This window comes from Hippichthys cyanospilos, chromosome 10 (assembly GCF_059441005.1).
Source record: "Hippichthys cyanospilos isolate Australia breed blue-spotted pipefish chromosome 10, RoL_Hcya_1.0, whole genome shotgun sequence".
NCBI classification, from domain to species: domain Eukaryota; kingdom Metazoa; phylum Chordata; class Actinopteri; order Syngnathiformes; family Syngnathidae; genus Hippichthys; species Hippichthys cyanospilos.
Window position 1 is genome coordinate 3,593,896 of NC_142378.1, and position 27,280 is coordinate 3,621,175.

Below are 27,280 nucleotides of genomic sequence, written 5' to 3' on the forward strand. Positions count from 1 at the left end.
TTTGTTTACCTGGGGGAGGGAGAACTTACTCTTAGCAAGGACCTGGGCTCGCTTTTTGCCAGTTTGCGGTTGCGCGTGTGAAAGAATGTGTTCTAATTAGTTCCAGACAGCTTGGAGAAACTCGAAGTGGGAAGATGTTTTGATGGGTTACTTGCCATGGTTGCAAAGGGAAATTTTCCTGTTTGAGTGAAACATAGCTAAATGAAGTTTCTACCCAAACAACTCATGGCCATTATTTATCATTGTTATCTTATTAATACATAATACTATTACTAATCTCATTAAATGCTGTGACAAAAAGAGTTTTTAAATTAAGAGCACATGAATTAGAACATTACTAAATATTTTGTTAAGCTTTAATTTCATGCCGTGAAAGGAGTAACTTGCGTTTCAAGTTAAGAGCAAAGTAATTGGAACACAAAGCAACATTTTGCAAAATTCAGTGACACATTTGCAAGATGTTGTATGCCTTTATTTCGTTATCTAATCCAATGTTTTGTTAATGCAGGGGCAAGAACAATAAATGTCTTAATAATTTAAGAGCAAATTAACCGGAACATGAAGAAAATCCTGAAATTATGTTAGAGTGACTTAGGTGCAAGATGTATGCTTTTATGTTATATAATACAATGTTTTTTTATGCAGGGGCAGGATATAAACATTTTCTTATCAATTTAAGAGCAAATTAATTGGAACGTGAAGCAACTCATGGTGAATCATTTGCAAGAAGTTTTTTGCCTTTATTTTGTTCATTTTAAATCAAATTTAATGAGGGTCTGGAACACTACATTTTTCTTTTCATTTTGAGAGCAAATTAATTGAAACCTTACCGTAAAGTTGTTATAGTTGTCATTACAAAGGCAATTTTGTAGCAGATGATTCAAAAGTAAAACAGATGTTCACACAATCTCCAATATTTTCTATTTTGCTAAATGAAATACTTCGAGAGGCTTCTCCACAAAAATCAAAGAGTATTCCGGTTTAAGTCGTCTTTTTTTTTTTTTTGTGACTCTGACCGGTTTAGACAGGTATCCGCTTCTAAACTTGTAAAAAAAAAAAAAAAACACAAAAGACAAGTAACAGTTGAATGTGTTTATTTCCCTGGAATTTGCATAGTTGAACAAGTACAACTGCGAAGAGCTTCATAAGCATTGCATACAGATTTTCAAAATAAAGTAAAATAATACTTCATGGAGCCTAGGACCAATAAATACCCTATCAATAAATTTGAAACTAAGGTTACGTTTTAGACTTTCACTGTATAGCCCAAAAAAGCGGGCGTCTAATAAAACACTAAAAAGGGGCTACTTTATTATTTTTAATGCTTAAACCTACAATGTTCTGCCTTATTATATATTATATCCAAAAAAATAACTATAACTATAATAACGCACCAAAAAGCATACTGCAAAAACATAAAGCTTAAAACCGTTTCAAGCTTTGCGATGGAAAGTCCTAAACGCAATCGGACGCATGCAAATGAATATTTGGAATTGGTCAGTTTCAGAAAATGTTGTCAAACTCTCGCTTAAAAAAAAAAAAAAATAAAGGACATAATATTAGCACCATTCATTTAAATAAAGAACATTTAACTCCCAAATAAACGTCCATACACGCATCGATTACCTGCATTGTTTGAAGTTATAGTCCACTTCTTTGGACTTTTTCAGCAAGAAGAACTTCCTACTTTGTCTAATATTAATTTGACTCATTGATTACTATTAACATTTTTGCCACTAGCCGGCAACTGAAAATGACATCACAACGGTCATGTGATGTCATTTCCAGTCGACGACAAGGGGCGAAAAAAAAGTGTTTTTGAAAGAAAAAGCATCGTCGTCAAATGAATTTGGACTCATTGATTACAATTAACATTTCTTCATTTTTGCCACTAGCCGTCAACTGAAAATGACATCACAACGGTCATGTGATGTCATTTCCAGTCGACGACAAGGGGCGAAAAAAAAGTGTTTTTGAAAGAAAAATCATCGTCGTCAAATGAATTTGGACTCATTGATTACAATTAACATTTCTTCATTTTTGCCACTAGCCGGCAACTGAAAATGACATCACAACGGTCATGTGATGTCATTTCCAGTCGACGACAAGGGGCGAAAAAAACAACGTGTTTTTGAAAGAAAATTCGTCGTCGTCAAAGGAATTTTAAACAAAATATGAACTTTTTACTGCAGAAAATGGCTAAATAAGTTTACTATCTGTTTAGTTAGACATAAAGCTGCGCGAAAACAAAAACATTTGCCAACTTGCCTTCATATCTCCCAGCTCTGTTCCAAATGCACGAAAAAGCAGGATTAACAGTTTCCATTGTAACATATTGTCGCAGGGGTACCAGTGTGAGTGCAGTTACAGTGCAGCCAACGTTGCCGCCATTTTAGTTCCTCAGACCGAACGCTTTGGTGGTCTTCCTGATGAGCAGGGGCGCTTTTATCTTTGGCTTGTTGTCCGTCTTGTTGGGTTTTTGCGTGGCGGGGAAACGTTGACTGTAGATGTCAGGGTACTGCTTCTGAAACTGAGCAACACACTCGAATAAATTGATGATGGGAAGTACAGGAACATGTGTGATTTTATTTAACTGTACACATCTCTGTTCGTTCTCCTCGCGAGCAAAACTAATCTAAACTCTATTGTCTTCCTTCCTTGTGTGTTATTTATTAAATGTTCAACAATATTTACCTGCTTCAACCTTTTGCGTCTATCCTTCTCTGTCATGTTTTGGTCTGTCACCAGCATCTCCAGTAAGTCCTCCATGGCCTTCTGGGAACATGCCAACTTCTGCTGCTCAAATTCGGCACCGCTAATTTGATTGCAGAAGGTATGCATTGGCAGCGGGGCTAACACCGGCTCGCCCTCGTTATGGTTAGCGACGTCCTCCATCGGTACCTGCACGGGAAGAAAAATGGCCTTCATCCTACATCCACAATTTTGCTAGCATAAATTGGGTTTGATTGATGGAGACATGAAACCAAAGCGTGTATATTCTGCGCAGATACTTTTAAAGGGCGTGTACCTGCGCTGTACGCAAATACTGGACATGATCGTTGATGGCATTGAGCAGATACTCGGGAACTGCCAGAATGCTTTGCTGATGGTCCATTAAGAAGGAAACCAATCTGGTCGCTAAGAGCTCATCCAAGTCACACTCTTCGGCGCTGCCCAGGACGCAGCCTGAAAATGTGTGGACCATCTAGAGAGAGAAAAAAAAAAACAACAACTCGCACTCGTTCACTACCATCGACGGCTATAAACGTAAAAGTTCTCAAGAATACAAGTGAAAAATCCATTCTTATTGTGCTGGTAGTGTCTCACCAGTGTTCGGGTGCCGATGGCAGGGTGGAGGCGGGGCATGTCCACATTCTGGCTGATGCGCGACATCATTCTCATGAGGAGCTGCAACTTCCTGCGTGAGGCGGGCGGGAGGAGGAGGGTGCACAACTGAAGGGCCTCAATAGCCACGCGCTCGCTCTGAGGCTGGAGAAGCCCTAAAACACAAAGAGAAATCTCTGGCGTTAGATAGACTTGAATTTTTGGATGGATCGCAAGAAGGGCTGGGAAATAAATCCAATTAACTGGATTTATTTGTTATTTTCAAAATAGAGCAGTTGAAAATCAGCTAAATGGTGAAATCAAAGCGGAAGGAATGCTAAATGGATGGTTTACGAAATGACCAAGCTATGAATATTAAATTAAGTATCTATACTCACAATACTAGTATCGGCTGACTGTTTGTTGACCTTTTACGACCAGAAACTAAAAACTGGAAGAGTTAATGAATGAATTATTGGTATTTAATTGAACACTGGCTCTTCAAAAAGCTGATATATATTAAATACATTCAAAATTGTGTGAACTTAAGGGGACTGTTTATTTAATATTTTCAGTTACATTTTTGGAGCTTCTGGTGATATTAGAAACACTTAAAATTGATATTAAATCGGTCTTTAAAAAATCTACATTATACAACTCTGAAAAGTTATTAAACATTTTTCGATAATATTCGACAATATTTTCGATTTTACTGAAAAATAATGGAATATCGGGTTCAAATATTGGTTATTGGCCTCGTTGATTACTTACAATCTGTGCCAGCCATGAGGAGAAAAAAAATTAAACCTATCAGTCTATCTCTTTTATTAAAGCAAGGTTTTTACCATGAGATGAGCAAGAGTTGCATTCCGTCCATGACTAGCTAGTATGAGATGTTAGATGGTGTTAGTTTCGCAGACACACAGACAAGAGGGTGAAATGGTGAGGTCTTACTGTGCTGAGATTTTGCTTGGGAGTTCTGCGTCACAAAGACAGACGGTTTGGACATTGAAGCGGGCCGAGGCATTTTGGACACATCCAGAGAGCTCAGGCAGCGGCGGACAACTGCAGGCGCCGGCAGGGCCCGAAGGTTGGACGTACTGGAAGCCAGTCGGGACCCGCTAGGTTGTGAGGTGGCGTGAGGTGAGGTCGCTTTGTTTGCAGAAGGTGGAGAGAAGCTGGAGTGAGGTTGAGAGAAAAAAAGGGGCGTGGCAACGCGATGGGAGTCCTCTGACGCGTTGACATTCAGGCAGCTGGCAGCCCGGCTTTGCCGCTTAAAGGATTCTTCGTCGGTCTCCACAACGATGTCCAGGCAGCTACCCACACTCCTCGGTCGCAAAGTGTGTACGGCGAAACTGTGTGGCGGGATTACAGACGGTTTTGGATAACCCCGAGTAGTCCGACAGCTGCTTGAGAAGGAGGCCAAGCTGTCATTGGAGAAGAACATCTGCTGCCTGCTGAGAGGGGCGGAGTCATCTAGGATGGTCTCCAGCGAGGAGCTTCTGGTTTGGCACCTCAAGGAGGAGCCGGCGGTATTGAGGCTCACGTAGCTTCCCCCCAACTGTCCACTTTGGGGGCCTTGTCTCAGCGCCGCCAGGTGGGACCGGACTTTTCCGCCCAGAACTTCACCCATGGGGGATTCGGTCTCGTCGCATGTTCCCTGTCGAAGCAGTGACAGGAGGAGACATTCTGTGGAGCGGAAGGACGATTTGGCCGGAGGAGGAACTGAGGGGAGGTCCTGCTTCTTGCGCTTGCCACGTTGGTGTGCGCTGGGCGCTGCGACATAGCCACAGTAGACTAGACAACAAGGCCGACAGAGAAGGTGCGGTGTTGCGGGCAGAGAGTCAGTGCAAGCGGACAGTAAGAGAAGCTTCAGTTAGTCAAACAATCAACCGTACGTAGAACAAAAGACATCACAGCAAGAACGTAGGGAAAGCGCAGATGCTAATAACAATGTTAGCTTTCCACACAGAGAACCAAAACCTGATAGTCAGTCAGAACACAGCATCGTGAGTTCATCGTCATAGATAAGAACTAATGAGAACAGTTACCTACCCAGAACGTTGATAAATAGTTCATACAACTCATAGGTGAGTAACGGCTGTGGGAGGCTGTAGAAGTAATCCGACACCGTTTTGAAAACATCCCGTTCAAAACCCGGATAGGACGGCTGCGCGCTGTCATATTTTGGCCCTGGAAGTCAACATAAAATTGCTCTTCATTCGATTGCCATGCTTCAAGGGCATTTAATAAACACAAAATTGCTGTGTTAAAGTAAAAACAATGAAATAAATGAGCATAAAACAGGATAAATGGCATGTAAGTGATCATAATGTTGCTGTTACTCACAGTTGGCCAAACTCTTCATAGCTGATAAAACCCAATGCGGGAGGTCACCTGTTTAAAAAAAAAAAAAAAAAAAAAAGATTATCAGTTCATATAATCTAAAACGGTACTTAGAATTTTTTTTGGATGATGTACCTCTTGTGAAATATTTGCACCAGCGCAAAGCATTGCAAATGAGTCCCTATAATACAATTAGTAAGCAATACATTGTTTCATGGTTTAATTCATTTGCTCTTAATTTGAAAAGGTGAATGTACTGTTCCTGTCACTGTTAAAAACCATTGCATTTGATTTTATGAGAGTTTCTGCAGGTATCAGCCAATTTAATCCACGAATTATATTTTAATTACTTAAACGTGAATGTTATTATGCTCAGTTTTTTTTTATTTTTATTCAAAACTGCTTTGCGTTGGTTAGAGGGTATTTTGCAGGAATTTAATATCACAGGGGGTACACTGTCTATAAAAGCGTGAGAAACACTGATCTAAAAGACACATTTCATGTCATATGACGTCATATGTGTAAACACTGTGCACCTATAAAAACAAAAATTGTGCTATTGACGATGGGACATAAAATCATCAGGATAAAAAATAAGGAAAAAAAAAACGTCATCATAATCATAATCATAATCATAATCAACCTACTGGTCTTGTCATCCAGGGTGACCACACCATGCTTGTTAACTTTAGTCATGTTATGGATGATGTTGTGAGGGTTTACGGAACGCTGGTCTAACACTTCATCAAGAGATGCAACACCTAGAATCTTCTGCAGGCTGAAACAACAGAAAAAAAATTCCTCAAGTGTTCCAGTCTTCATCGATCGTGTGACATTTTTTGTTTTGTTTTTTTACTGTGTCAGTGTGGTATCTCTCCAAATATTCCATTCGTCATCTCTAGTCAGCTCTCGTCTAAGTACATGCTGCTCTGCTAGATCTTTGTCCTCTTCTTCTGCTTGGTTTGCCTGAACGAGACAAATAATAATCATGATTTTAACTATTCTGAATGATGAACTAAAACTTTGACTAATTGCTTGTGTTGCATGTATAAATAGCAAACCCTTGGCATAAGGAACGTTTTTTATATGAGTTTAGCTTACCTCAGTCTCCTGCTCATTTTTCTTGACACTTTTAAACCTGAAGAAACCTTCTTTGTCTCGAAGAGAAGGTCTTTTCTTAATGGCTTTGGAAGCTGAGGACGCGGGCGGACACGGGATGGGCTTCAGAGGAGATGTGGATGGGAACCTACGAAAAAGCAAAGTACATAAAAAGAAAATAAAAACAAAGAGTAATTTAAGCTAAGTGTTACCTATAAAGTGTGTTGTTGTCCTCCAGATCCTCTGTGCCCCAACGGCCCTTCACGTCTTCTATCACATGGTTCTTCAGAAACTTCTTGAGGAGCTGGACTGTCTGCTGTCGGGTGACATCGGGGCCAAAGTTGCTGTTACTACAGAGCATTTGGTGCAGCCAGTCCACAGCAGCCAGCGCCGTGAAGCAGGAACTGTAATTCCGCAAGTTCTGCCGGTGCTTCTTCAGGGGCATACCAGCCCGGAAAAGACGAGTGATCTCATTCCACTAGGACCAAACAAGACATTTTGACAGAGTCAGTTTGATCAAATTCGTCTGTTTCTATGAAATCTGTGCAAACTTGCATTTTTGTTAGACAATTGCATTCTACATAGGGGACTGCTTGAAATGACATTGATTATTTATTAAAAACGTATTGATAAATTAACATTGAATTGTAGCAGATATTTTGTGTAAAATTAAAGCTTAAAGTGTTAAATTACAGTCACTGTATCGTAAAATACATCGGCGCAGGGGGGTAGGACATTTCCAACAAACAAATTGATACATTCAAATAGATAGTTTTCGTGAGTTTATAACTTTTCGAAATCTTAATTCACATTAGTTCGATCGTCAATACGTAATGTAAATTCAAAAATGTCCATTAAATACGACGGGAAATGCATTTACTACAAAACTGACGTAAGTGTCTTTTGCCGTTTGCCTTCAAGCATTTAACTTGTTAACATAAACTTACCAACTTTGTAGCTCGGTACGGCCCAGGGGTGATGACGTGTGAATTCATGTTTTAGCCCCAAATCACATAACCGGTTAATTTAATCCTAAAACTGACCATTCGTATCCATTACTAAGTAAGCGATTAGTTAGTGAGTCTCAACAACAACGCTATTCTTCACTTCCAGCCGTGCGTTCAAAATTACGAGCCCTGAGTTTCTTCCACAGGATTGGACAATTATGTAATCACGTGTTCAAGTCGAGGAAGTGACGTAACCATACAAATACATGTAAAGTACTGTATTTGCTTGTTTTTGAAAAGCCCGATTTCGAGACATCTACAGTTTAAAATTGATTTTATCTCTTTAAAACATTTTCCAACAAGAATAACACGTCCATAAGCTGATTTTCATTCGGACATGATCACGTTTAAATTTACGCAATGGGAACTAAGTGAGAATATGTTACGCCAACCCTTCGTCGTGGTAAAAAAAAAAATGAATATTTAAGAGTAAATATTTTCCAATTTATGTATCCACACGTGTTGTCAAATGCCTTGAACGTTTGAAAAAATAACACTATTCAAAATACTCGTGAATGCAATACGCTGTTTTATCCCTCCCGAAAAAAAATATGTTTGGGGTCAGGGAATGTTCCATCGATTATTTTGATAATTATTATCTTTTAAACATTGGTTATACGCAGTTTGAGGGAGGGCGGGTGTAGACCATACTGCCACTTAATTGGCGAATTGCTGTACGCATAATTCGATTTAAGAGGAAGTCGATTCCTATTGGAGGAAAGGGCGGCCATCCTCGCTTATCATTGGCTGCTTGAACACATGGGTGAATTTAAAACTTAGAACTGTATTCAAGTGATCGCTGTGTTTTGAAACGTTTGGTTTCGCTAGTGAGGTCGATTGGTCGTTTATAACTACATCAATTTAGAGCTTTTTTTCCCTTAACTTGCAAAAAGGAGAGAATGTAGTTTCGTACTACGGTTGCGATTTGTTATTGAAAATGTCTGGAACTGTAGCGGTACCCTCTGCTCGGGGAGGGTTTATGGAATTCAGTCCAACGAGAAATGGCGACAATGAAAAAGAAAACGACGTTCCTGTTTTGAGTCTGGTTCTGTTTTCGAAGGCTCCTTTTGTCTCATTTGGGACCGTGAAGATCGGAACCTCCAAGTCGACAGTTCTGCGCATTGAAAATCCGACGGATGCTACAGAAGCTGTAGTGACTGTTGACAAGATCCCATCAAGCAAAGGATTTTGTGTGGACAACAAAACGTTCACGATTAAGGTACGTTATCACTCCTAACTGTACGTGTAATTCTAAAATGTTTAAGAAACGTTTCACTATGGTTATGACGACCTGAAGTAATTTTATTTTCCATTTTTTTTTTGTAGTGGTGCATGTGTTGTGCCCGGAGCTGTCGAAATTAATCGATTATCAAATAAATCGACTATTTTAATAACGGAGGAAATATTTCAGTGCTGTTCTCTAATTTAAAATTGTAATTTAAGTGTTCTTCGATGTCTTTGATAAAAGCAGACAAATTATTTTATTTATGGTTGACCAAAATAAGACATTATCATACATTTTATTACTATTTAAAAAGGGTGATCGAACCAGGAACTCAGTTTTGACAGGTTTGGTGAGTACATCATCAATCCCTCTCTTGATGTCGCTTAATTGTTATTCAGATGTTGTTTTTGTCCACTGAACAATACTAAATACGAGTAATGGGGTAATAAGCTGTAATTGGGAAAATGCTTTGCTATACACACAAATGCATATTGAAATTTTAACAGATTAATTAATTACTAAATGAAATAATCTCCTTGAAAACTATTTGGCAGTGACAGTCCCAGTTTCTCCAGCAGGTAGTCTGTCGTAAAATGATTGCCAACAATCACGGGGGTATTTTAGAGTTGTTTTTTTTTTTGTTTGTTGGTTTTTTAATTACATTCTTGTTCGGATTGCCTGTGGTTGACTAATTTCTGAATGTGTTTGTAGCCCCAAGGCTATTTGATCCTGACCCTCACCTGGACTCCAACAGAAGAGGGTGGAATAAGAGAGTTGATCGTCTTCAATGCCAATGGGGTCCTCAAGCATCAGGCAGTTTTGCTGGGGAAAGCTGAAGCCCCCCAAAAGAAAAAGGTAATTAAAAATGCACTAATAGATCTGCAGTTTTGTTACTTACTGCTAATTTTGGGGCTTCCTTTGTGATACTGATTATTTCTACTTGATGGTTAACCACATATTATTCTTATTTTTTTAGAGGAGCTTATGGGATACGATTAAAAACAAAAGGGGAGGTGAAAAAAGATCTCCCTACAGGGGAAAGAGGACAGCGCCCCCAAGAAAGATGGCCGCCAACAAAGCACTGAATAAACGGGATCAGCTCCGCAATCCTCTTGCTTCCCGCAATGATTGCTTCGAGGATCACTCTCTAAAATCAGAGCAATACAAGGCTTTGAATCCCGTTCCAAACCAAAGGTCTTTGGTGGACCAAGAGAACGTGTTCCATGTCCAGAGGCACCCTTTTCTTGTGGTAGTGACAAATGAGAAAGAGGTGAAAGGTACCTTTGGTTCTATGGCCGGGAAGCTTGAAAACAAAGAGCTGACTAAATTCCTTAATAAGACACTGTCACCCGTTGGGACACCGGAGAAGTTGAAAAAGTTCATGCCTCACATTCAGCCGGGGCAACACGCAGCTCTTGCGACCCCCGACACTGTCCCCAGGGGCCCGCCGATGTCTCTGTCTGATGCACTGGCTCTCATTCAATCCGACCTCGCTCTCAGTCCTAAAGACAGCAATTCTAGCGGCGGCTTTTCCGACTCCCTGGAATTCAAGAGTGAGGATCATGAGCGTTTCAAAACCCATCCTGATAGCACGGAACTGTCGGACTCCACAGAGCCAAGACTCACTTTCTTTGTCAGCAAAAAGTCTGAAAATCAAGTAAGACCAAAAATAGTGTCTTTTAACCGAGAAACCGTGATTAAAATTAAAGCTCCGGTGATAAATTGCCAAAGCGGACGAAAGATAAAGAAGTCAAGGCGGCGTCTCATGGATAATACACTCGAGTTGTCAGAAAGCAGCAGCCAGTGTGAGTCTGGACCAGGGACCCCGCACCTCCCTGTAATAGAATCAGAGCCAACAACGTCCGAGGGATCTGAAGGAGATGCGTCCTCAAATACGGACAGAGAAACAGTCCAAAAATTTGATGAGCGACTAACACCAGGACTTTATGAGGCTCAATTGTCCAATAATTTACCCCAAGCTCACCTAAGTGTCTCCTTCTCACTCACTTCCCCAGCCCACAATATCCCTCCCACGACATTCACAATGTCCTCGCCGTTACCCCTGGGCCAGTCTTCTCCACTTCACTGCAGCAACATATTAAATTATCACCTACCAGAACCAGTCCAGGACCCAAACATTCTTCATCAGCTGGTCTCAGCTAATCTGTCCACCCAGGAGGATTTCTTCCCAGTTCACATCGTGTCTAAGAGCAGAAAGAGGAAGAGCGAAGAGTATTTGAAAGGTGTCCTGAAGATTGGCGACGGCGGCAAAAACGAAATGGTTAAGAAGACCAAAACGATGGCTCGGAAAAGTGAGCCCATGAAATCAACGCGGGAGAGGAGTACATCTCTGAGGGATTCAGTCAAATCGAGAGGTAATTTGCAATAACCTCTTGAGACGCACGCTATCCGATTGTGTCCACTAAAATGGACACCCGTTTTAAGTCTATTACAGGGGTGTCAAACTCATTTTTATCATGGGCGTGTTTTCTACACCTACACGATCAGATTGTTAGAATACCGCACTAACACAACTGTAATTTGCATGATTGTGTTTACCATAGGAGAGGGCCCCCTGGTGGCGAGTAAATAACTGTTCAATATCGATACTTCAAGTCTTCCTCTGTCTTTTGTTTATCTGTAGGCTGCCCCCTGGTGGCCTGTAAAAAAAATGCAGATAAGACCCACTGGACTATAAGCCGCAGGGTTTAAAATGTGAGGAAAAAGTAGCGGCTTATAGTCCGAAATTTGCAGTAATGCATTTTAAATTATATGCGGGATTTTGCTTTTGTGGATTATGAACAGCAAGTGTTCAAAAATATGCACCCCTCATTTGTGCTAATTCTCAAATTTGAATTTCAAATGGTCTTTATTATCTACATAGGTTCTCTGCATCCCATGAAAACATCTGTAAAGACCATCAGGTCTTCAGTTACAGCTCAGACAAAGCCTCCAAATGCCAAACTCCCTCGACGAGGTACAACATCATCCGTAGCTTTTATTTGTCATTCCACATGATGATCCTCAAAATCCCACTTTTTTTTTTTTTAATCTCCCCCAGTCTCACAGAAATCCTCCAGAGCAGATGGTGTCAAGAGCGTAAAGATGACTCCAGTGGCACAGTCAAAGTTGATTTTTCTCAAACCGACCCTGACAGGTATTCCCCCCCCCTAATTCTTTACCGTAATTCCTCAAATCTTGCTTATGTTTTTACATTTTCGCCACGGTAACATCGAAATACCGGAATTTGACCCTCAAATTTAGAACGCGTCCGATATTTGGGGGAATACGGTCATTCGCGATGTCCCTATGTGATTAAAGAAATGCTCTTACGTGCTTTCCCCAAGCCATACCGAGGCACCCGCTTCCTTTTGCCGCCAAGAATATGTTCTACGACGAGCGATGGATCGAGAAGCAGGAGAGGGCTTTCACATGGTGGCTCAACTATGTCCTGACTCCGGATGATTTTAAAGTCAAGACAGAAACGACCAAAGGTGGCATCCGTTGAAGGTATCCCCCTTGTGGCGATATAAACGCGTTATGTCATTTTATTTTATTTTTGTCATCGCACAGTGAGCGCTGCGCCTTTGACGATGGGGTGCGGCGACAAATTCAGCATCCCCAAAGCCCCCACCAAGGAAGAGGTGTCTTTTAGCACGTACACGGCCCGCCGCAAGCTAAACCGCCTCCGCCGGGCTGCCTGTCAGCTCTTCACCTCCGACGACATGGTGAAGGCTATTAAGAGGTTGGAAGTTGAAGTGGAGGCCAGGAGGCTGCTGGTCCGCAAAGACCGCCATCTTTGGAAAGATATTGGTATACGTTTAACGTGGGATTTGAAATCGCATCTTGAAATGTATTGGTTTTTGATCGTTTTTGTCATTTTTCAGGCGAGCGTCAAAAAGTCCTCAACTGGCTTCTTTCCTACAATCCTCTGTGGTTAAGGATTGGCCTTGAGGTATGTCTGTTATTTATATTAATCTATTATTGTATTACCGTATTTTCCGCGCTATAAGGTACACCTAAAAACCTTAAATTTTCTCAAAAGTGGCCTTATAATCCAATGTGCCTTTTACAGTGCTTACACCGCAGGTTTTCATTTTGGGGGGGGGGGGGGGATGAAAAAATAACTTGATTGCCATGTAAATTCTTCAATTTTTATCTCTTCGTTGCAGTTATAAACGTATTGTTTATAACATCCTTTTTGACAATTTCATGCTCCAATTTTGAAGCAATTTTTATGGGGACAAGGCGCAAAAAACAGATTTATTTTTGTCAAAAAAAGCGATTTTATGAAAGAAAGAAGCTGTTTTCAAAACAACAAAACTATATATTTTAATGTTTTAATTAAAAAATGTTGGTTTATTATTTAATTGAACCATAATTATATCCTTTTTAAACTCTTGGTTTTGGCTTTGATTTGAACAGTATATTTTTTTCCCCACATTTTTCAGTTCTTTCCAAAACTCTATTCTTATTGTCTAATTTCTCATTGAAATGTTTGACTGACTCATCTGATTGTTTTGTTGACATTCCCTTAAGTGCGGCTCCATCTAGTGGATGCATGCCACTACTGTTCAAGTCAATAATGAACACAAACCTGTCTTCATGCTTAGACGATCTTTGGGGAGATGATCTCGCTGGAGAGCAACAGCGATGCAATGGGTCTGGCTATGTTCATCCTCCAGCGCCTCCTATGGAATCCCGACATCGCAGCCGAGTTCCGACATCACAAAGTCCCACATCTCTACAAAGATGGTAATACTTTCATTACTTCATATAGAAACAATGTAAATGTTATTGCCTTCTCATGAGCCAAAGTGGAATAGATTTGAAGGTTATTATTCGAGATATATATTGTTTTGTTTTTTCTGGGAAATACCTATCAATAGTAGTTCAATCTAATAAATAAATAATTATAAATACAATTAATGAATACATTTTCAAACAACATGCTTTGATTTTTTTTTTTTTTTTTTTTGCCAATGCTCTGAACACATTTCGAACATACAGTACTCTCAAACAGTGCTGCTGTTTATCATACACGTTCAGGCCACGAGGAGGCGCTGTCGCGCTTCACTCTAAAGAAGCTGCTCTTACTGGTGTGTTTCCTGGACAAAGCCAAAGCTTCTCGGCTGATTGAGCATGACCCATGTCTCTTCTGCGTTGACGCGGAGTTCAAGGTAAAAGCCAATATTGCTTCTTAAAATAATTTCACTTGTTTATTAAATATTTAAGCTGAGGTTTTAATGTTCATAAACTGTTGCTATCCCCCCACAGACAACTAAAGACTTGTTGCTGGCCTTCTCAAGGGACTTCCTAAGCGGGGAAGGGATTCTCCCTCGGCATCTCGGCTACCTTGGATTACCGGTCACTCACGTTCAAACTCCACTTGACGAATTCAACTACGCCGTGACCAATTTGGCGCTTGACTTGAAATGCGGAATTCGACTAGTGTAAGTGACAGAATTTAAACGCCACACTCGGTCCGGTTTGATTGCTCATCGTCGGCTCTTTATTTACCTTTCTAGGAGAGTCATGGAGCTCCTCATAAAGCACTGGGGTTTGTCAGCAAAGCTGCGACTGCCGGCGATCAGTCGCCTGCAAAAAATCCACAACATAGATATTGCCTTACAAGTCCTCAAAATCAGAGGAGTCGACCTTCGGGATGAACATGGTAGCTGTGATTGTTTATCCAAAAATTGTCATCAATTATAAGGTCATGGTTGTCCAAGGCTTTTCTACTGAGCAAAGCAATAACGTTATTATTATTCTTAAAACATTTCAAATGTTTCATTTATTGAAAAAAGTCTGCTCATTTATATACCGTATTTTCCGCACCGGATTATAAGGCGCACCCTCAATTAATGACATATTTTAAAACTTTTCCGTATATAAAGCGCACCGCATTATAAGGCGCAACAATAGAAGCCGTCAAACTTTGTTAGTAGATTACAAACCAGTTTTCTGACAACTCCATTCATTCCCAAAATGAATAAACTACAGTCTTATGTTGTATTTTACTAGTATTTCCGTGACAGTTTATCTTTTAACAGCAAGGTATAACATGGAGTGCAACATTTACATCAGGTAACTTTTCCTCCAGTGCAATCACAATATAGCAATACCCAAAGTAATAATAACTCAAATAATAACTCTAAACTCTCAATAGCATAATAAGTCAATGTCAATATGAGCAACCTTGTTCAACTGTAAACAAACAAAAGAAACAGGTAAAGCATACTTTATCACTTCATTCCTCATCCACGGATCCCAATCTCAACATTGATCCATATATAAGGCGCACCGGATTATAAGGCGCACCATTAGCTTTTTTAAAAAATTAAGGCTTTTAGGTGCGCCTTATTATGCGGAAAATACGGTACTTAACATTACAAAATCATCTTGCGGGCCATATGTTTGACACCCCTGCAAAAAAAGCCAAAATATTTGTTCTTACCAATAAAAACCAATATTTGGCATAATCGTTGAGTCTTTTCATTTTTAGGCTCCATCATAGATTCAAGAGACATTGTGGATGGACACAGAGAGAAGACATTGAGCCTCCTGTGGAAAATTATTTTTTCATTCCAGGTTTGTATTAGAGTCACGGCACAACCCGTTGAAGTGATTTGTAGTCATTTCAGCAAGCTCTGTCGATTAGGTGGAGGTGATTTTGAACGAGGATCAACTGAGGGAGGAGATTGTCTTCCTGAGGAGAAGCCTGAGGTCAAAAGAGAGGTTGGCCTCTGTGAGGGCCGGTCGGGGTCTTGAGCCCAGCGCCCTAAAGACCAGGACGCCCTATGAGCACCGCAGCCCTAAGGTGGTTCTGCTGATGGAGTGGGCCCGAGCCGTGTGCGACTTTTATAATCTGACGGTGAGCTGGAGAGATTTTCTTTTTGGAATGTTAAGTATCAACTTGTTGAAAGTTGATTTTTTTTTTTTTCTGTTGTTAATGTTTTAGATGATCATAGTAACTGTAGTCACCTTGGCGAAATGACAACGTCTCTTGTCTTCTTCAAGCTGGAGAACTTCACGGTGACATTCTCAGACGGCCGTGTCTTCTGCTACCTGATCCACCACTACCATCCCAGTCTCATCTCGGAGCAATCCGTTCAACACAACACCACCCAGACCGTAGATTGCTCGCCGAGGGGTCGCCTGGAGCTCAACTGCTCCGGCATGGACTCCGACAACTCTTTTGACGGCGCTCCTGAAAACCCCAGCGGTGTGTGCAGCTTAAATTGAGACTTCGATAAAATTAGACATTAATACATTTGATAGGCTGTAGTCAGCGATGTGTTTATGAATGTTTTTGTTGTTGTTCTTTAACGGAACAGGCCCTGAGTCTCCCTCTTCAGAGTTTAAAAATCTACTGGAAAATGAGAGGAGCAATTTCAAGCTGGTTAATAATGCAGTGGCGTTTCTTGGTGGAGTGCCCGCCATGATCAACCCAGCTGACATGTCCAACACCATCCCCAATGAGAAGGTGCATTTTTAAGATATTGTTTAAATGAGTATTGTGGTTATTATATATTAATACATAAATTTAACGTTAGAGTTTGTGTCACCACAGCAAGACATGAAAACGTCTAAAAGTGGAAGAAAATTTGACTTTTTCTCTTCATACTGTATCTGTATTTCCTCAACAGGTTGTAATTACGTACCTGTCTTTCCTGTGCGCTCGTCTCTTGGACCTGCGGAACGAAACAAGAGCAGCTCGGCACATACAAGCTGCCTGGCGGAGTTACAGAATCAAAAAAGACTTGCAGCTCTACAAGGTCGGTGACATTCGGGAGGTCATGAGGGCGTTGCGAGTTCGAGATCGGTCTCCCTGAAGGTAATCGTAATTTGGAACGTTTTGTTCCGACAGGAGAAAACGGCGGCCGCTATTAAAATTCAGGGAGCGGTGAGGCTTTTCCTGCAGAGACGCAGGGCCAAGAAGCAAAATGCGGCATCAATAATCATCCAGTCAGCGTGGAGAGGCTTTGATACACGCAAAAGGCTGCGGGTGAAAAAACAGGCGGAGCTCCAGATCAAATGGAATCGAGCAGCAACTATCATCCAGGTAAATTGACTGTTTTAAAACTAGTTCGGAATCCTATGATTTTACTCGTACGGTAACAAAAAAATTCTGGTTGCAAATACAATGAACCGCTATTTACTATTTACTCTGATTTTTGATAAACTACTTAACACATTCTTTGCTAGCTAAAATTTACGCAAAGACTAACATTATTTTTTTAATAATTATTTATTGTTTTTAATTATATTTGTATGTATTATTTGTTTTTCATTTTATATACTCAACGATCAATCTATAATTATCTTTGATCATCGGTCATTTAAATAGAGATCTAAAATTGTGCATAATCTCACAATTTTAGCCTTTGTACAGTTAGTGAGATTTCTTGAGTGCTTCATTTGCTGATTTCACCATTGAGTTGAATCAAAACGAAACATTTACAAACAATTTAATAATAATTTTAGAAAATTTCAGAAAACAATGATCAACATTTTTGCCTATTTTCTGACCAAACCAGTCGCTGAATCGTATTCCACGCTTTCAATTTTTTTTTAAATGCTACTGTTGAATAAAGGGATGGAAATAAAAAGATGTTCCTCCTCATTCAGTCAATCTACAGCATTGCGTAATTCTCTTAAAAACTAGCAAACATAATAATAATAAACTAAGTCTATTTTCATGCATTAAATTTTTTTAATGCTTTTTTACGTACTTGTGTGTTGTTTACGCAGGCACAGTGGAGAATGTTTTTAGTAAGGAGATCTTACCAACAACTCCGCTACAACGCCATTGTTGTCCAAGCACAGTGGCGAATGAAGAGGGCTTCATCTGCCTTTGCCAAAATCATCCGCGCAACATCCGTCTTGCAGAAATATTTAAGAGCTTGGATTCATGGGAGAAAAGTACGCAAGAATTACCTCTGCCTCAAAGCTGCTGTTGTGAACATACAGAAAGCATACCGACTGCGGAAAATCCGCAAGACTCAAAGGGAGAACCAGGCTGCCGGAGTAATACAAAGCGCATACAGGAAATGGTACAAGGAGCAAACGGCTAAGAGAACAGCTGCCGCTGTAAAGATTCAGTCGTCCTATAGAATGCTGAGGTGCTCGCGTCAATACAGAAAAATCCAAAGAAGCACCTTACTCATTCAAGCCCATTACAGAGGTTATGTGCAAAGATGCAACTTTCAGACACAAAAACAACAACTCAACTCCGCTATTGTCATTCAGAGCGCCTTCAGAGGGTACCTGGTCAGGAAACGAGCCGGGACAATGAAAAACGCCTCAGTCGTAATCCAACGCTGGTACAGGGCCTGTGCAAAAAGAAATGTGGAAAGGCAAATATTTGTCAAGATGCGCTGCGCCGCCAGGACCCTTCAGCTGGCTTTCCGTAAAAAACGACACAGGGATTTGTTGAAAGAACGGCACACCGCAGCAACTGTGATACAGGCCGCCTTCAGGAAATTTGCCACCCGAAGGCGCTACCTCGCACTCAGAAAAGCAACTGTTGTCATACAGCAAAAGCACAGAGCCACAATTTTAGCCCGTAAAACAAAGGAGGAGTTCCAAGCCTTAAAAAAGGCTGCAGTCAAATTCCAATCCTGCTGGAGAGGCAGAGCTGACAGGATCACAATCGAAAAGTACCACAAGTGTGCAACACTTATCCGGGCCCACTACTGCCGATACAAAGCACAACTGGAGTTTAGGTCGAAAAAGACAGCAGCTGCTATCATTCAGCGGCATTACAGAGCTTATGTGGTTGGAAGGAAAACGAGGCAAATATTCCTCCACAAGAGGGCAGCCTGTGTTAGGATTCAAGCCGCATTCAAAGGCATGAAAGTTAGAGCGGACCTGAAGAAAAATCACAAAGCTGCAACCGTCATCCAGTCTGCAGTTCGGATGTATTTCCTTAGAAAACGGTATATTCTCCTTCAAAGCGCCGTCATCATCGTGCAGAGCCGTTATCGAGCTCTCCTCTGCTGCAGAGAACAGCGGCGTCTGTACAAAGAGCAAAAGAAAGCTGCCTTGAAAATTCAGGCAGGCTATAGAAGCTGGAGAACAAGAAAAGGACTGAGGAGAAGAAACGCCGCCATTACAATCATCCAAGCTCAGTTCAGAATGTACAGAGTCCGTATGGCTTATCTCGCTCTGAAATGTGCCGCCGTCATTATTCAAAATCGATACAGGGCTAAAATCCTCACGATTCAACAGCTGAAGTCTTACAGAACCATGAAATCCGCTGCTGTGGTCATCCAGGCCGCGTATCGTGGCTACTGTGCCCGGAAGAAGATTGCACACATGCACCGGGCGGCTACTGTCATCCAGAGACGGTTCCTCACCATCCAGGAGAGGAAGAAATTCCAAGCTGTTAAGATGGCAACTTTGGTTTTTCAGCAGCGCTACAGAGCTTTGATCTTGATGAGAGAAGTTCGAGCTCAATATCTGTCAAACCGCAAGGCAGCCATTTGTCTCCAAGCCGCCTTCAGAGGATACAAGATCCGAAAGATGTTGCTCATCAAGCGTCACGCTGCAGTTAAGATCCAGTCGAATTTCCGGAGGTATCGGCAGAGGATTTACTACGAGAAGCTTCGCCGGGCTGCCGGTGTTGTGCAAGCGCGGTACAAAGCAAACAAAGAAATGAGACGGGAGAGACTGGCCTTAAATGCAAAGAAACATGCTGCCGTTACCCTGCAAGCCGCTTTTCGGGGAATGGCGGCCAGACGCCGTGTCAGACAAAAGCATCAGGCGGCCGCTGCAATTCAGAGAGCTTTCAGAGCTCGCTGTGAATACAAGAAGTACATTGCCTTAAAGTCTGCCGTGCTCGCAATCCAACGCAGGTACCGAGCCAACGTAGCGGCCAAGGCTCAAATGCGACATTACCAAACCGTGCGCAAAGTTACCGTCTTCATTCAGGCAGCGTACAGAGGACTTCGGGTCAGGAGGGATGTCGCTCGTTGGCATCGGGCTGCCACTTTGATCCAGGCTACTTTCAGGAAGCACCGGGAAGAGGTCAAATTCCAGAACACGCGTCAGTCCACAATCGTCATCCAGAGAGCTTACCGAGCCTACGTGCTTCAGAAAATGGAAAGGGACTACTTCTTGAAAGTCAGAGCTTCCGTCATCTATCTTCAGTCAGTTTTTAGAGGGTGTTTGGTGAGAAGAAGAATTGCGGAGATGCACAAAGCGGCAACTATCATCCAAGCCCGTTTCAAGAGACATAAGCAGCAATCGCTCTTCAGAAAACAACACCGGGCAGCTGTGGTTTTACAGCAAAGGTTTCGAGCCCTGAGGCAGAGGAATCTTGAGATGAAACATTATCAAGAGGTCAGGAACTCTGCGATTTGTCTACAAGCTGCTTTCCGGGGAATGAAAACAAGACAATCGATTAAACGAATGCGTGTGGCTGCAACGGTCATCCAGTCTGCTTTCAGATGCCACCGAGTGAAAGTTCGATTCCAGGCCATGCGTCTGGCAGCCGTCATCATCCAGAGACGGTACAGAGCTTATGCGCTTCAGAAAAAAGCAAGGGATTACTTCCTGAAAACCAGATCCACAGTCATTTGTCTGCAGGCCGTTTTCAGAGGTTGTTTGGTGAGAAGAAGAATTGCGGAGATGCACAAAGCGGCAACTATCATCCAAGCCCGTTTCAAGAGACATAAGCAGCAATCGCTCTTCAGAAAACAACACTGGGCCGCTGTGGTTTTACAGCAAAGGTTTCGAGCCCTGAGGCAGAGGAATCTTGAGATGAAACATTATCAAGAACTCAGGAACTCTGCGATTTGTCTACAAGCTGTCTTCCGGGGAATGAAAACAAGACAATCGATTAAACGAGTGCGTGTGGCTGCAACGGTCATCCAGTCTGCTTTCAGATGCCACAGAGTGAAAGTCCGATTCCAGGCCATGCGTCTGGCAGCCGTCATCATCCAGAGACGCTACAGAGCTTATACTCTTCAGAGAAAAGAAAGGGACAACTTCCTGAAAGTCAGAGCATCTGTCATCTATATTCAGTCAGTTTTTAGAAGTTGTTTAGTGAGAAAAAGAATTGTGGAGATGCACAGAGCTGCAACTGTCATACAAGCAAACTTCAGGAGGCACAATCAACAATTGCTGATCAGGAAACAACACTGGGCAGCTTTGGTTTTACAGCAAAGGTTTAGAGCTCAGAGACAGAGGAACTCTGAAATGAACCGTTATCAAGAAGTTAGGAATGCTGTGATTTCTCTACAAGCAGCCTTCCGGGGAATGAAAACAAGGCAATCAATTAAACGAATGCACGTGGCTGCAACGGTCATTCAGTCTGCTTTTAGATGTCACCGAATGAAAGTCCGATTCCAGGCCATGCGTTTGGCAGCCGTCGTCGTCCAGCGTCGGTACAGAGCTTATATTCTTCAGAGAAAAACAAGGAACTACTTTTTGAAGATCAGATCCACAGTCATTAGTCTGCAGGCTATTTCCAGAGGTTGTTTGGTGAGAAGAAGAATCGCGGTGATGCACAAAGCAGCGACGATTATCCAAGCCCGTTTCAAGAGACATAAAGAGCAATCGCTTCTCAGAAGACAACACAGGGCCGCTTTGGTTTTACAGCAAAGGTTTCGAGCGCTGAGGCAAAGGAATTTTGAGATCAACCATTATCAAGAAGTCAGGAGCGCTGTGATTTGTCTACAAGCTGCTTTCCGGGGAATGAAAACAAGAAAATTGATGAAACGAATGCATGTGGCTGCAACGGTCATCCAATCTGCTTTCAGATGCCACCAAACAAAAGTGCGATTCCAGGCCATGCGTCTGGCAGCCACCATCATCCAGCGACGCTACAGAGCCTTTACTCTGAAGAGAAAAGCAAGAGAGCACTTCCTGGAAGTCCGATCCACAGTCATTTGTCTGCAGGCCATTTCTAGAGGTTGTTTGGTGAGAAGAAGAATTGCGAAGATGCACAGAGCAGCAACTGTCATCCAAGCCCATTTCAAGAGGCATAGTCAACAATTGCTGATCAGGAAACAACGCTGGGCAGCTTTGGTCTTACAGCAGAGGTTTAGAGCCCTGAGACAGAAGAACTCTGAGATGAAACATTATCAAGAAGTCCGGAACGCTGCAATTTGTCTACAAGCTGCTTTCCGGGGAATGAAAACGAGAAAATCCATCAGACAAAGGCATGTGTCTGCAACTGTCATCCAGTCCGCTTTCAGATGCCACCGAGCGAAAGTCCGATTCCAGGCCGAGCGCTTGGCAGCGATCGTCATTCAGAGACGCTACAGATCCTACTCTGAGAGAGCCTGGATTCTACGAAAGCAGGTATGGTTAACATTTTTTTCATTGTCTGAAGGGTGTATTATACACTTTCAGCTTTTGGATTTTTGTGTGCTTCTCGTGCTTTTTTGACATGCTTCTCCTTCCACTTTTTTGGACCAATTTTCACCATTCCAGCTTCAACACATTCAACAGATTCACACCACACATGCTATTATTTATCTCATTCGCCGGATATACAGTTTGCCCATAATTAACACCCCCCCCCCCAAAAAAAATTCTCCATTCATTCTCAATGAAGTTACTTACCAACCATTTCTATGTGTTTCATATTTACATCGTTCCAATTTGAAATTCAGTCCAATTTATTTCTGTTATTGTCCAATCATGAATTAGATTTTGTTTTAAAAATGGTGTTGAAATTTTCATGCAAGATTTGTTGTTTGTTCAATCAAGGAGGTGGAAGCCACCAACGCACAGAGAAGACTCCGTTTTGCTGCCGCAGCCTACCAACACCTCAGCGCCATAAAGATCCAAAGGGCTTTGCGAGCACACTGGGCCTTGGAGTCCGCTAAGAGACACGTGCATTCTGTCGTCATGATACAAGTACTGTAGCATGAATATTTTAATACTGTGCAATGAAGTTTCTCGAAGACGAATATGAAAGGAGTCCTTTGGCGCTTCTGCATCTTAGAATCTGGTGCGAGCCAGGCTGCAGAGGAAACGCTACCTGGCGGACCGACGGAACGTGGTAACGGCTCAAAGAGCCGTCAGGAAATGGTTAGCCCGTCGCCACGATTCTGCGTCCGTCATCCAACGCGCGGTCCGAAAGTTCCTGCTACTCAGGCGGCACCAGCGCGTTCAACGGGGCATTGTCAAAATTCAGGTATGCAAGGATTTCCCTTTTCATTTCGCCGATGTCGGATTCTTCCACTGCGACTTCGGGAATTGTAGTAATTTGAGTCTCTAACTCATCAAATGCCAAGAATGATTTAAAACGTTCATTATAATCAAAACGTTGAGTGCCAAGTTCGAGTTATGTCGTTTGTTTTTTTTTCCTCTCTCCTCTCCTAGGCTCTATGGAGAGGACACGCCTCCCGGCGACTAAACGACACCGCCAAAGTAATCCAATTAAGACATAAACTTCGCAAAGTCTCAGCCGGCGCCCGAGAGGAGGACACGTTGCGGTGCAAAACCTCGACTGCTTTGGATTGCATCCTCCGATTTAAACACTTCTCCTCACTCCTCGAGGCTCTGAAAAATTTAGGTGAGTTCATTGTATTCTGTCAATCAATGTAGTTACAAAAAGCCAAATTAAATGACTTGTGCAGCTGTTTATTTACTTTGGAAATGTAAATCGTTGCCATCTAGTTTATTGTATGTAATACAAAGTTTATTTTCGATTTTGGTTTCTTTGTCACTTTGAACAGGGTCCTCTTAGCCAGGAAATGCAAGATAGATTCAATCTCAGCAATACTTTGTTTTACTTGTAGTGTATGTGACAGATGAAATTTAGATAAATGTAGTGTGTTTCAGTGTAATAATGTATTGTAATCTCATCACCAATAGGTGGCAGCATAATGCTTTGAGACAAAAGCTTAAAGCAGCGGTGTCCAAAATATGGCTTGAGGGCCATTTGCGACACGCCATCCACATTATGGCGGCCCACGGCATTTAAGACAAATACATTTGATGGACCGTTTAAACTGTGTTTATTTGATTTCTGTTCATAAAACTTGGATTGGATTCACTATGTAGTATGAATATAGGCTACAGAGTTTCAATTAAAAAAAATATTTGGATGTTGGTGTGCCTTGATTTTGCCTGCTGAAAAAACTTTTGAAAAATACGGTTCTAAACAAAACGGTAATTAATGCTGAGCAATAACTTGACTTGACTAGCCTAAATGCGCTTGAGACTAAATAATTATTGGAAAGCAGTGTAGTCCACACTCGAATTGACATTGTGTTGTTGTGTGGGATTGTAGAAGCGTCCACCAGGTTGTCCCCCGTGTGCTGTGAGCACATGGTGGAGAGCGGCGCCACCGCTGTCATCTTCACCCTCATTCGCTCGTGCAACAGGAGTTTGCCCTGCATGGACGTCATCACATACTCCATCCAGATCCTCCTCAACCTCTCCAAGGTAAAATAAGTTTTATTTTGACTATGAATTAGGCAGCAAAATTTGCTCGTTTTTAAGCCACCTCAGGGTTCGGCTATTTTGCCAACTGTCATCTAAATATATTGTCGCAGTTTGCTCAGTGTTCGGGTGTCGGACCAATCATGGCTCTGTTTTTGAAGGTCACGCCACGTACCGTACCGGGCCGCAACCGCAATAATGAACTTGTCATGGCCTGTAAGAGTTGGGTAGTGTTTGTGTTGTTTTGGGCTCCCTCTTCAGGCGTTTTTGAGTAATTGATCAACATTCTTCTTAATCTTTGTGTTGTTTTGTCTCCCTCATTAGGGGTTTTTGAGTAACTGTTCTGACACACTTGTGAAAAAATAGAAGTTTACATTTTATGTATTATTCGAGTATAAGTAATTTTATGGGGGGGGGGGACATTCTGAAAACTGACCGGATTCCCTTGGCTTCATTTAGGTCACTAGAGTGCCAAAATTTTACTCACAAATAAGTTAAATGAGTAATGAACAAACAAGAATACAAGTTCTTTTGCCGTCCCCAAACCAGGATTAGGGTTTTACAGTACGCTTTGTGTTTCAAAGTAAGGTTAGAAACAAGGATTGTGGTTTTAAACAAAGTTTCGAGTTTTAAGTCAGGAGTTCAAACTCGGGTTTCAAAGTAAAGGTTCAAACTAGAGTTAAGGTTCCAAAGTAGGTTTTTAAAATTGGTTTAGGGTTTCAAAGTAAGGTTAGAAACCAGGATTGTGGCATTAGGTGTTTCATGAAGCTTCATGTGGCCATCACTTATTTAACCCTTACTTTGAAACCCTAGTCCTATTTTAGTACCCCCTCAAAAGTCGGTATTGCACAATATGGCTGTCGGGCGCAGCGAGGACAAGCAAAAACATCTAATGTCCTCCTACCATTCGTCGTGTCTCCAACCAGTACCACAAAACCATCGAGGCAGTGTATCTGGTGGAGAACTCTGTGGAGACCTTGGTGGACCTCATCCAGAGATACAGAGAGAAAGCGGGAGATAAAGTCGCCGACAAAGATGGCGGCATCTTCACCAAAGCCTGCTTCCTACTCGTCCTGCTCCTGCAAGACAAACGCCATGCTGAGGTCTAAAATAAAAAAAATCAGTTCCAGTACTGTGACGTATTTTGAAGATGCTTACAAATCTTAGTTTTTCCTTTCTAGGAGGTTAGGAAGAATCCAAAGCTCTTGGATAGGATACGAAGCATTTACCGCCTCAGCTTACGCAAGCACAAGATGGACCAACAAAGAAACGTCACCAAACAGAAGATGAACGGAAGCTTCTACGTGCCTCCTACACCGCAGAAATCCCATTCTGCGCCAAGGTATTTTATTTATTTATTTGTTCAACGATTATATTCCATTTTATTTTTTTTGCGGGTGACTGACTGCCAGTCTTTGTTTTTTCCTAGGTTTGCTCCGGAATGGGTTCTCAGGAAGGACAAGTTAAAAAATCTGGTGGATCCTCTTAAGGCCATTCAGATGCTCGCCAGCACTCTCTCCATCGTTATATAGATTTGTTTGAGATGTTCCAACGGCACCCCGTATTGTATAGATTTGTTTGAACTATTTCGGGGGCCTGTAATGTTTTTGTGTTTCGCAAAGTTTTTTTTATGTGAACATGTTTTTACAGATAAAACATTTCTGCTGTTTACTCTGTTTGTTTGTGTGGTTATCCTTGCTTTGAGAATTGGGGGGGGGTTATATTCATGTATCTATGTATACATGTGTATATTTATGAACATGTGTATATACATTTATTTATACTGTATATACATACATGAATACACGTGTGTATATATGAGTGCATGTATATATACACGTATGTATCCTCGACATACACATTCAAATATGTGTGAATATATGAGCATATGTATATACACGCATTTATATACAGTATACTCAACATAGACTGTATACAGTACAGTTTACATATACGGTATACAGTATATGTGTGTACAAATATGTATGTGTGCATATACAAATACAATAGGTTTATGAGATAAATCCGTTCTGATCGTAATGCGTATTCGCCGTATGGCGGGCAATCCAAATCTGTGGTATTTAGTTAATGCGTGTAAAACCCCAGGTAAAAACATTAAAAATTGTATATACAGAGTAAAAATTGGTATTGAAATAGTATTGTAAGTGCTGCATATATATATGTAAAATATACATGTATTCAATTGAATAACATCATTAATAAAACAAAATATAGAAAGGATTTATTTACCTTTGGTGACAGCTTGTTATGGCCATATTTCCTAATGAGGGTAGCCTAGGCTAGGCTAGCTTAGCTTTCTTCGTATTTCTTGATTTATCTCCAGCTTAGTTTCCATATAAATCATCTTCTTACTTCTCTCTTTAACATCACTAGCAATCTTGGGACCCATGGCTGACCAATTCAAGTTTGAATTAAGCAATAAAATGCACAAAAAATACGAAATTGAAAGCACTCAAGACGAGATCCAGTATTTAGGCAGCCATATTTGTGACCCCGTGCGCTGACCAATAGCAGACCAGCATCTTCAAGACCCGTACCCCGACCAATAGTAGACCAGTATCTTTGAGAGTGACGATGTATACGTGCTTACACACGTGAATAATTACATGTATACGTACGCTTATAAATAAATGTGTATATCTACATGTATACATATATATGTGTATATGTGCGTATGAATATGTATATGTTCACCTACAAAATTTATTTGTATACATACACTTACATTTATGTATACGGCCACCTATACATGCATGTGTATATGTACACTTATACAAATATATGTATACGTGCGTACACACTTGTGCATACATCCAAGTATAAATATGTGCATACAAATATATGTATATGTGAA

The 27,280-nt window shown here is 41.4% G+C and overlaps 2 protein-coding genes across 4 annotated transcripts; one reads left to right on the forward strand and one right to left on the reverse strand.

The window, feature by feature from the left end:
- Positions 1-1,077: 1,077 nt before the first annotated feature.
- Positions 1,078-12,385, reverse strand: depdc1 (DEP domain containing 1). 3 transcript variants are annotated; one of them, XM_088426190.1, is made up of 15 exons: positions 12,334-12,385; positions 11,560-11,660; positions 11,115-11,204; positions 9,741-9,832; positions 6,981-7,246; positions 6,772-6,916; positions 6,527-6,636; positions 6,318-6,448; positions 5,674-5,721; positions 5,380-5,517; positions 4,279-5,121; positions 3,328-3,500; positions 3,029-3,205; positions 2,695-2,901; positions 1,078-2,530 (listed from the first exon to the last, which is right to left on the reverse strand). In XM_088426190.1, the coding sequence occupies exons 5-15, from the start codon at positions 7,211-7,213 to the stop codon at positions 2,393-2,395; spliced, it is 2,343 nt and encodes a 780-aa protein (XP_088282316.1). In that variant the 5' UTR covers positions 7,214-7,246; positions 9,741-9,832; positions 11,115-11,204; positions 11,560-11,660; positions 12,334-12,385; the 3' UTR covers positions 1,078-2,392. The 3 variants fall into 3 exon arrangements, with proteins under 3 accessions (XP_088282316.1, XP_088282315.1, XP_088282317.1); XM_088426189.1 differs by lacking the exons at positions 9,741-9,832; positions 11,115-11,204; positions 11,560-11,660; positions 12,334-12,385 and adding an exon at positions 7,716-7,860; XM_088426191.1 differs by lacking the exons at positions 4,279-5,121; positions 9,741-9,832; positions 11,115-11,204; positions 11,560-11,660; positions 12,334-12,385 and adding an exon at positions 7,716-7,860.
- aspm (assembly factor for spindle microtubules) lies at positions 8,713-26,059 on the forward strand. Its single transcript, XM_088426187.1, has 27 exons — positions 8,713-8,994; positions 9,712-9,855; positions 9,977-11,375; positions 11,885-11,991; positions 12,070-12,157; positions 12,348-12,494; positions 12,574-12,813; positions 12,888-12,955; positions 13,614-13,755; positions 14,050-14,180; positions 14,278-14,453; positions 14,529-14,674; positions 15,506-15,591; positions 15,662-15,874; positions 16,021-16,225; positions 16,338-16,486; positions 16,650-16,778; positions 16,871-17,065; positions 17,755-21,392; positions 21,612-22,311; positions 22,723-22,872; positions 22,961-23,152; positions 23,341-23,533; positions 24,254-24,408; positions 25,332-25,508; positions 25,587-25,747; positions 25,835-26,059. Exons 1-27 carry the CDS (start codon positions 8,713-8,715, stop codon positions 25,935-25,937), a joined length of 9,516 nt encoding a protein of 3,171 aa, XP_088282313.1. The 3' UTR covers positions 25,938-26,059.
- The last annotated feature ends 1,221 nt before the right edge of the window (positions 26,060-27,280 follow it).

Excerpts from the sequence above, each read along its gene's own strand:
- depdc1 (XM_088426189.1), bottom strand. The coding sequence starts at position 7,763 with ATGAATTCACACGTCATCACCCCTGGGCCGTACCGAGCTACAAAGTTG. Across the intron at positions 6,449-6,526 it reads AGAGATACCACACTGACACA|CCTGCAGAAGATTCTAGGTG; the intron begins GTAAAAAAACAA and ends CTGTTGTTTCAG. Across the intron at positions 2,531-2,694 it reads GACGCAAAAGGTTGAAGCAG|TTTCAGAAGCAGTACCCTGA; the intron begins GTAAATATTGTT and ends TGTGTTGCTCAG.
- aspm (XM_088426187.1), top strand. The coding sequence starts at position 8,713 with ATGTCTGGAACTGTAGCGGTACCCTCTGCTCGGGGAGGGTTTATGGAA. Across the intron at positions 12,495-12,573 it reads CAAGACAGAAACGACCAAAG|TGAGCGCTGCGCCTTTGACG; the intron begins GTGGCATCCGTT and ends GTCATCGCACAG. Across the intron at positions 23,153-23,340 it reads GGGGCATTGTCAAAATTCAG|GCTCTATGGAGAGGACACGC; the intron begins GTATGCAAGGAT and ends CTCCTCTCCTAG.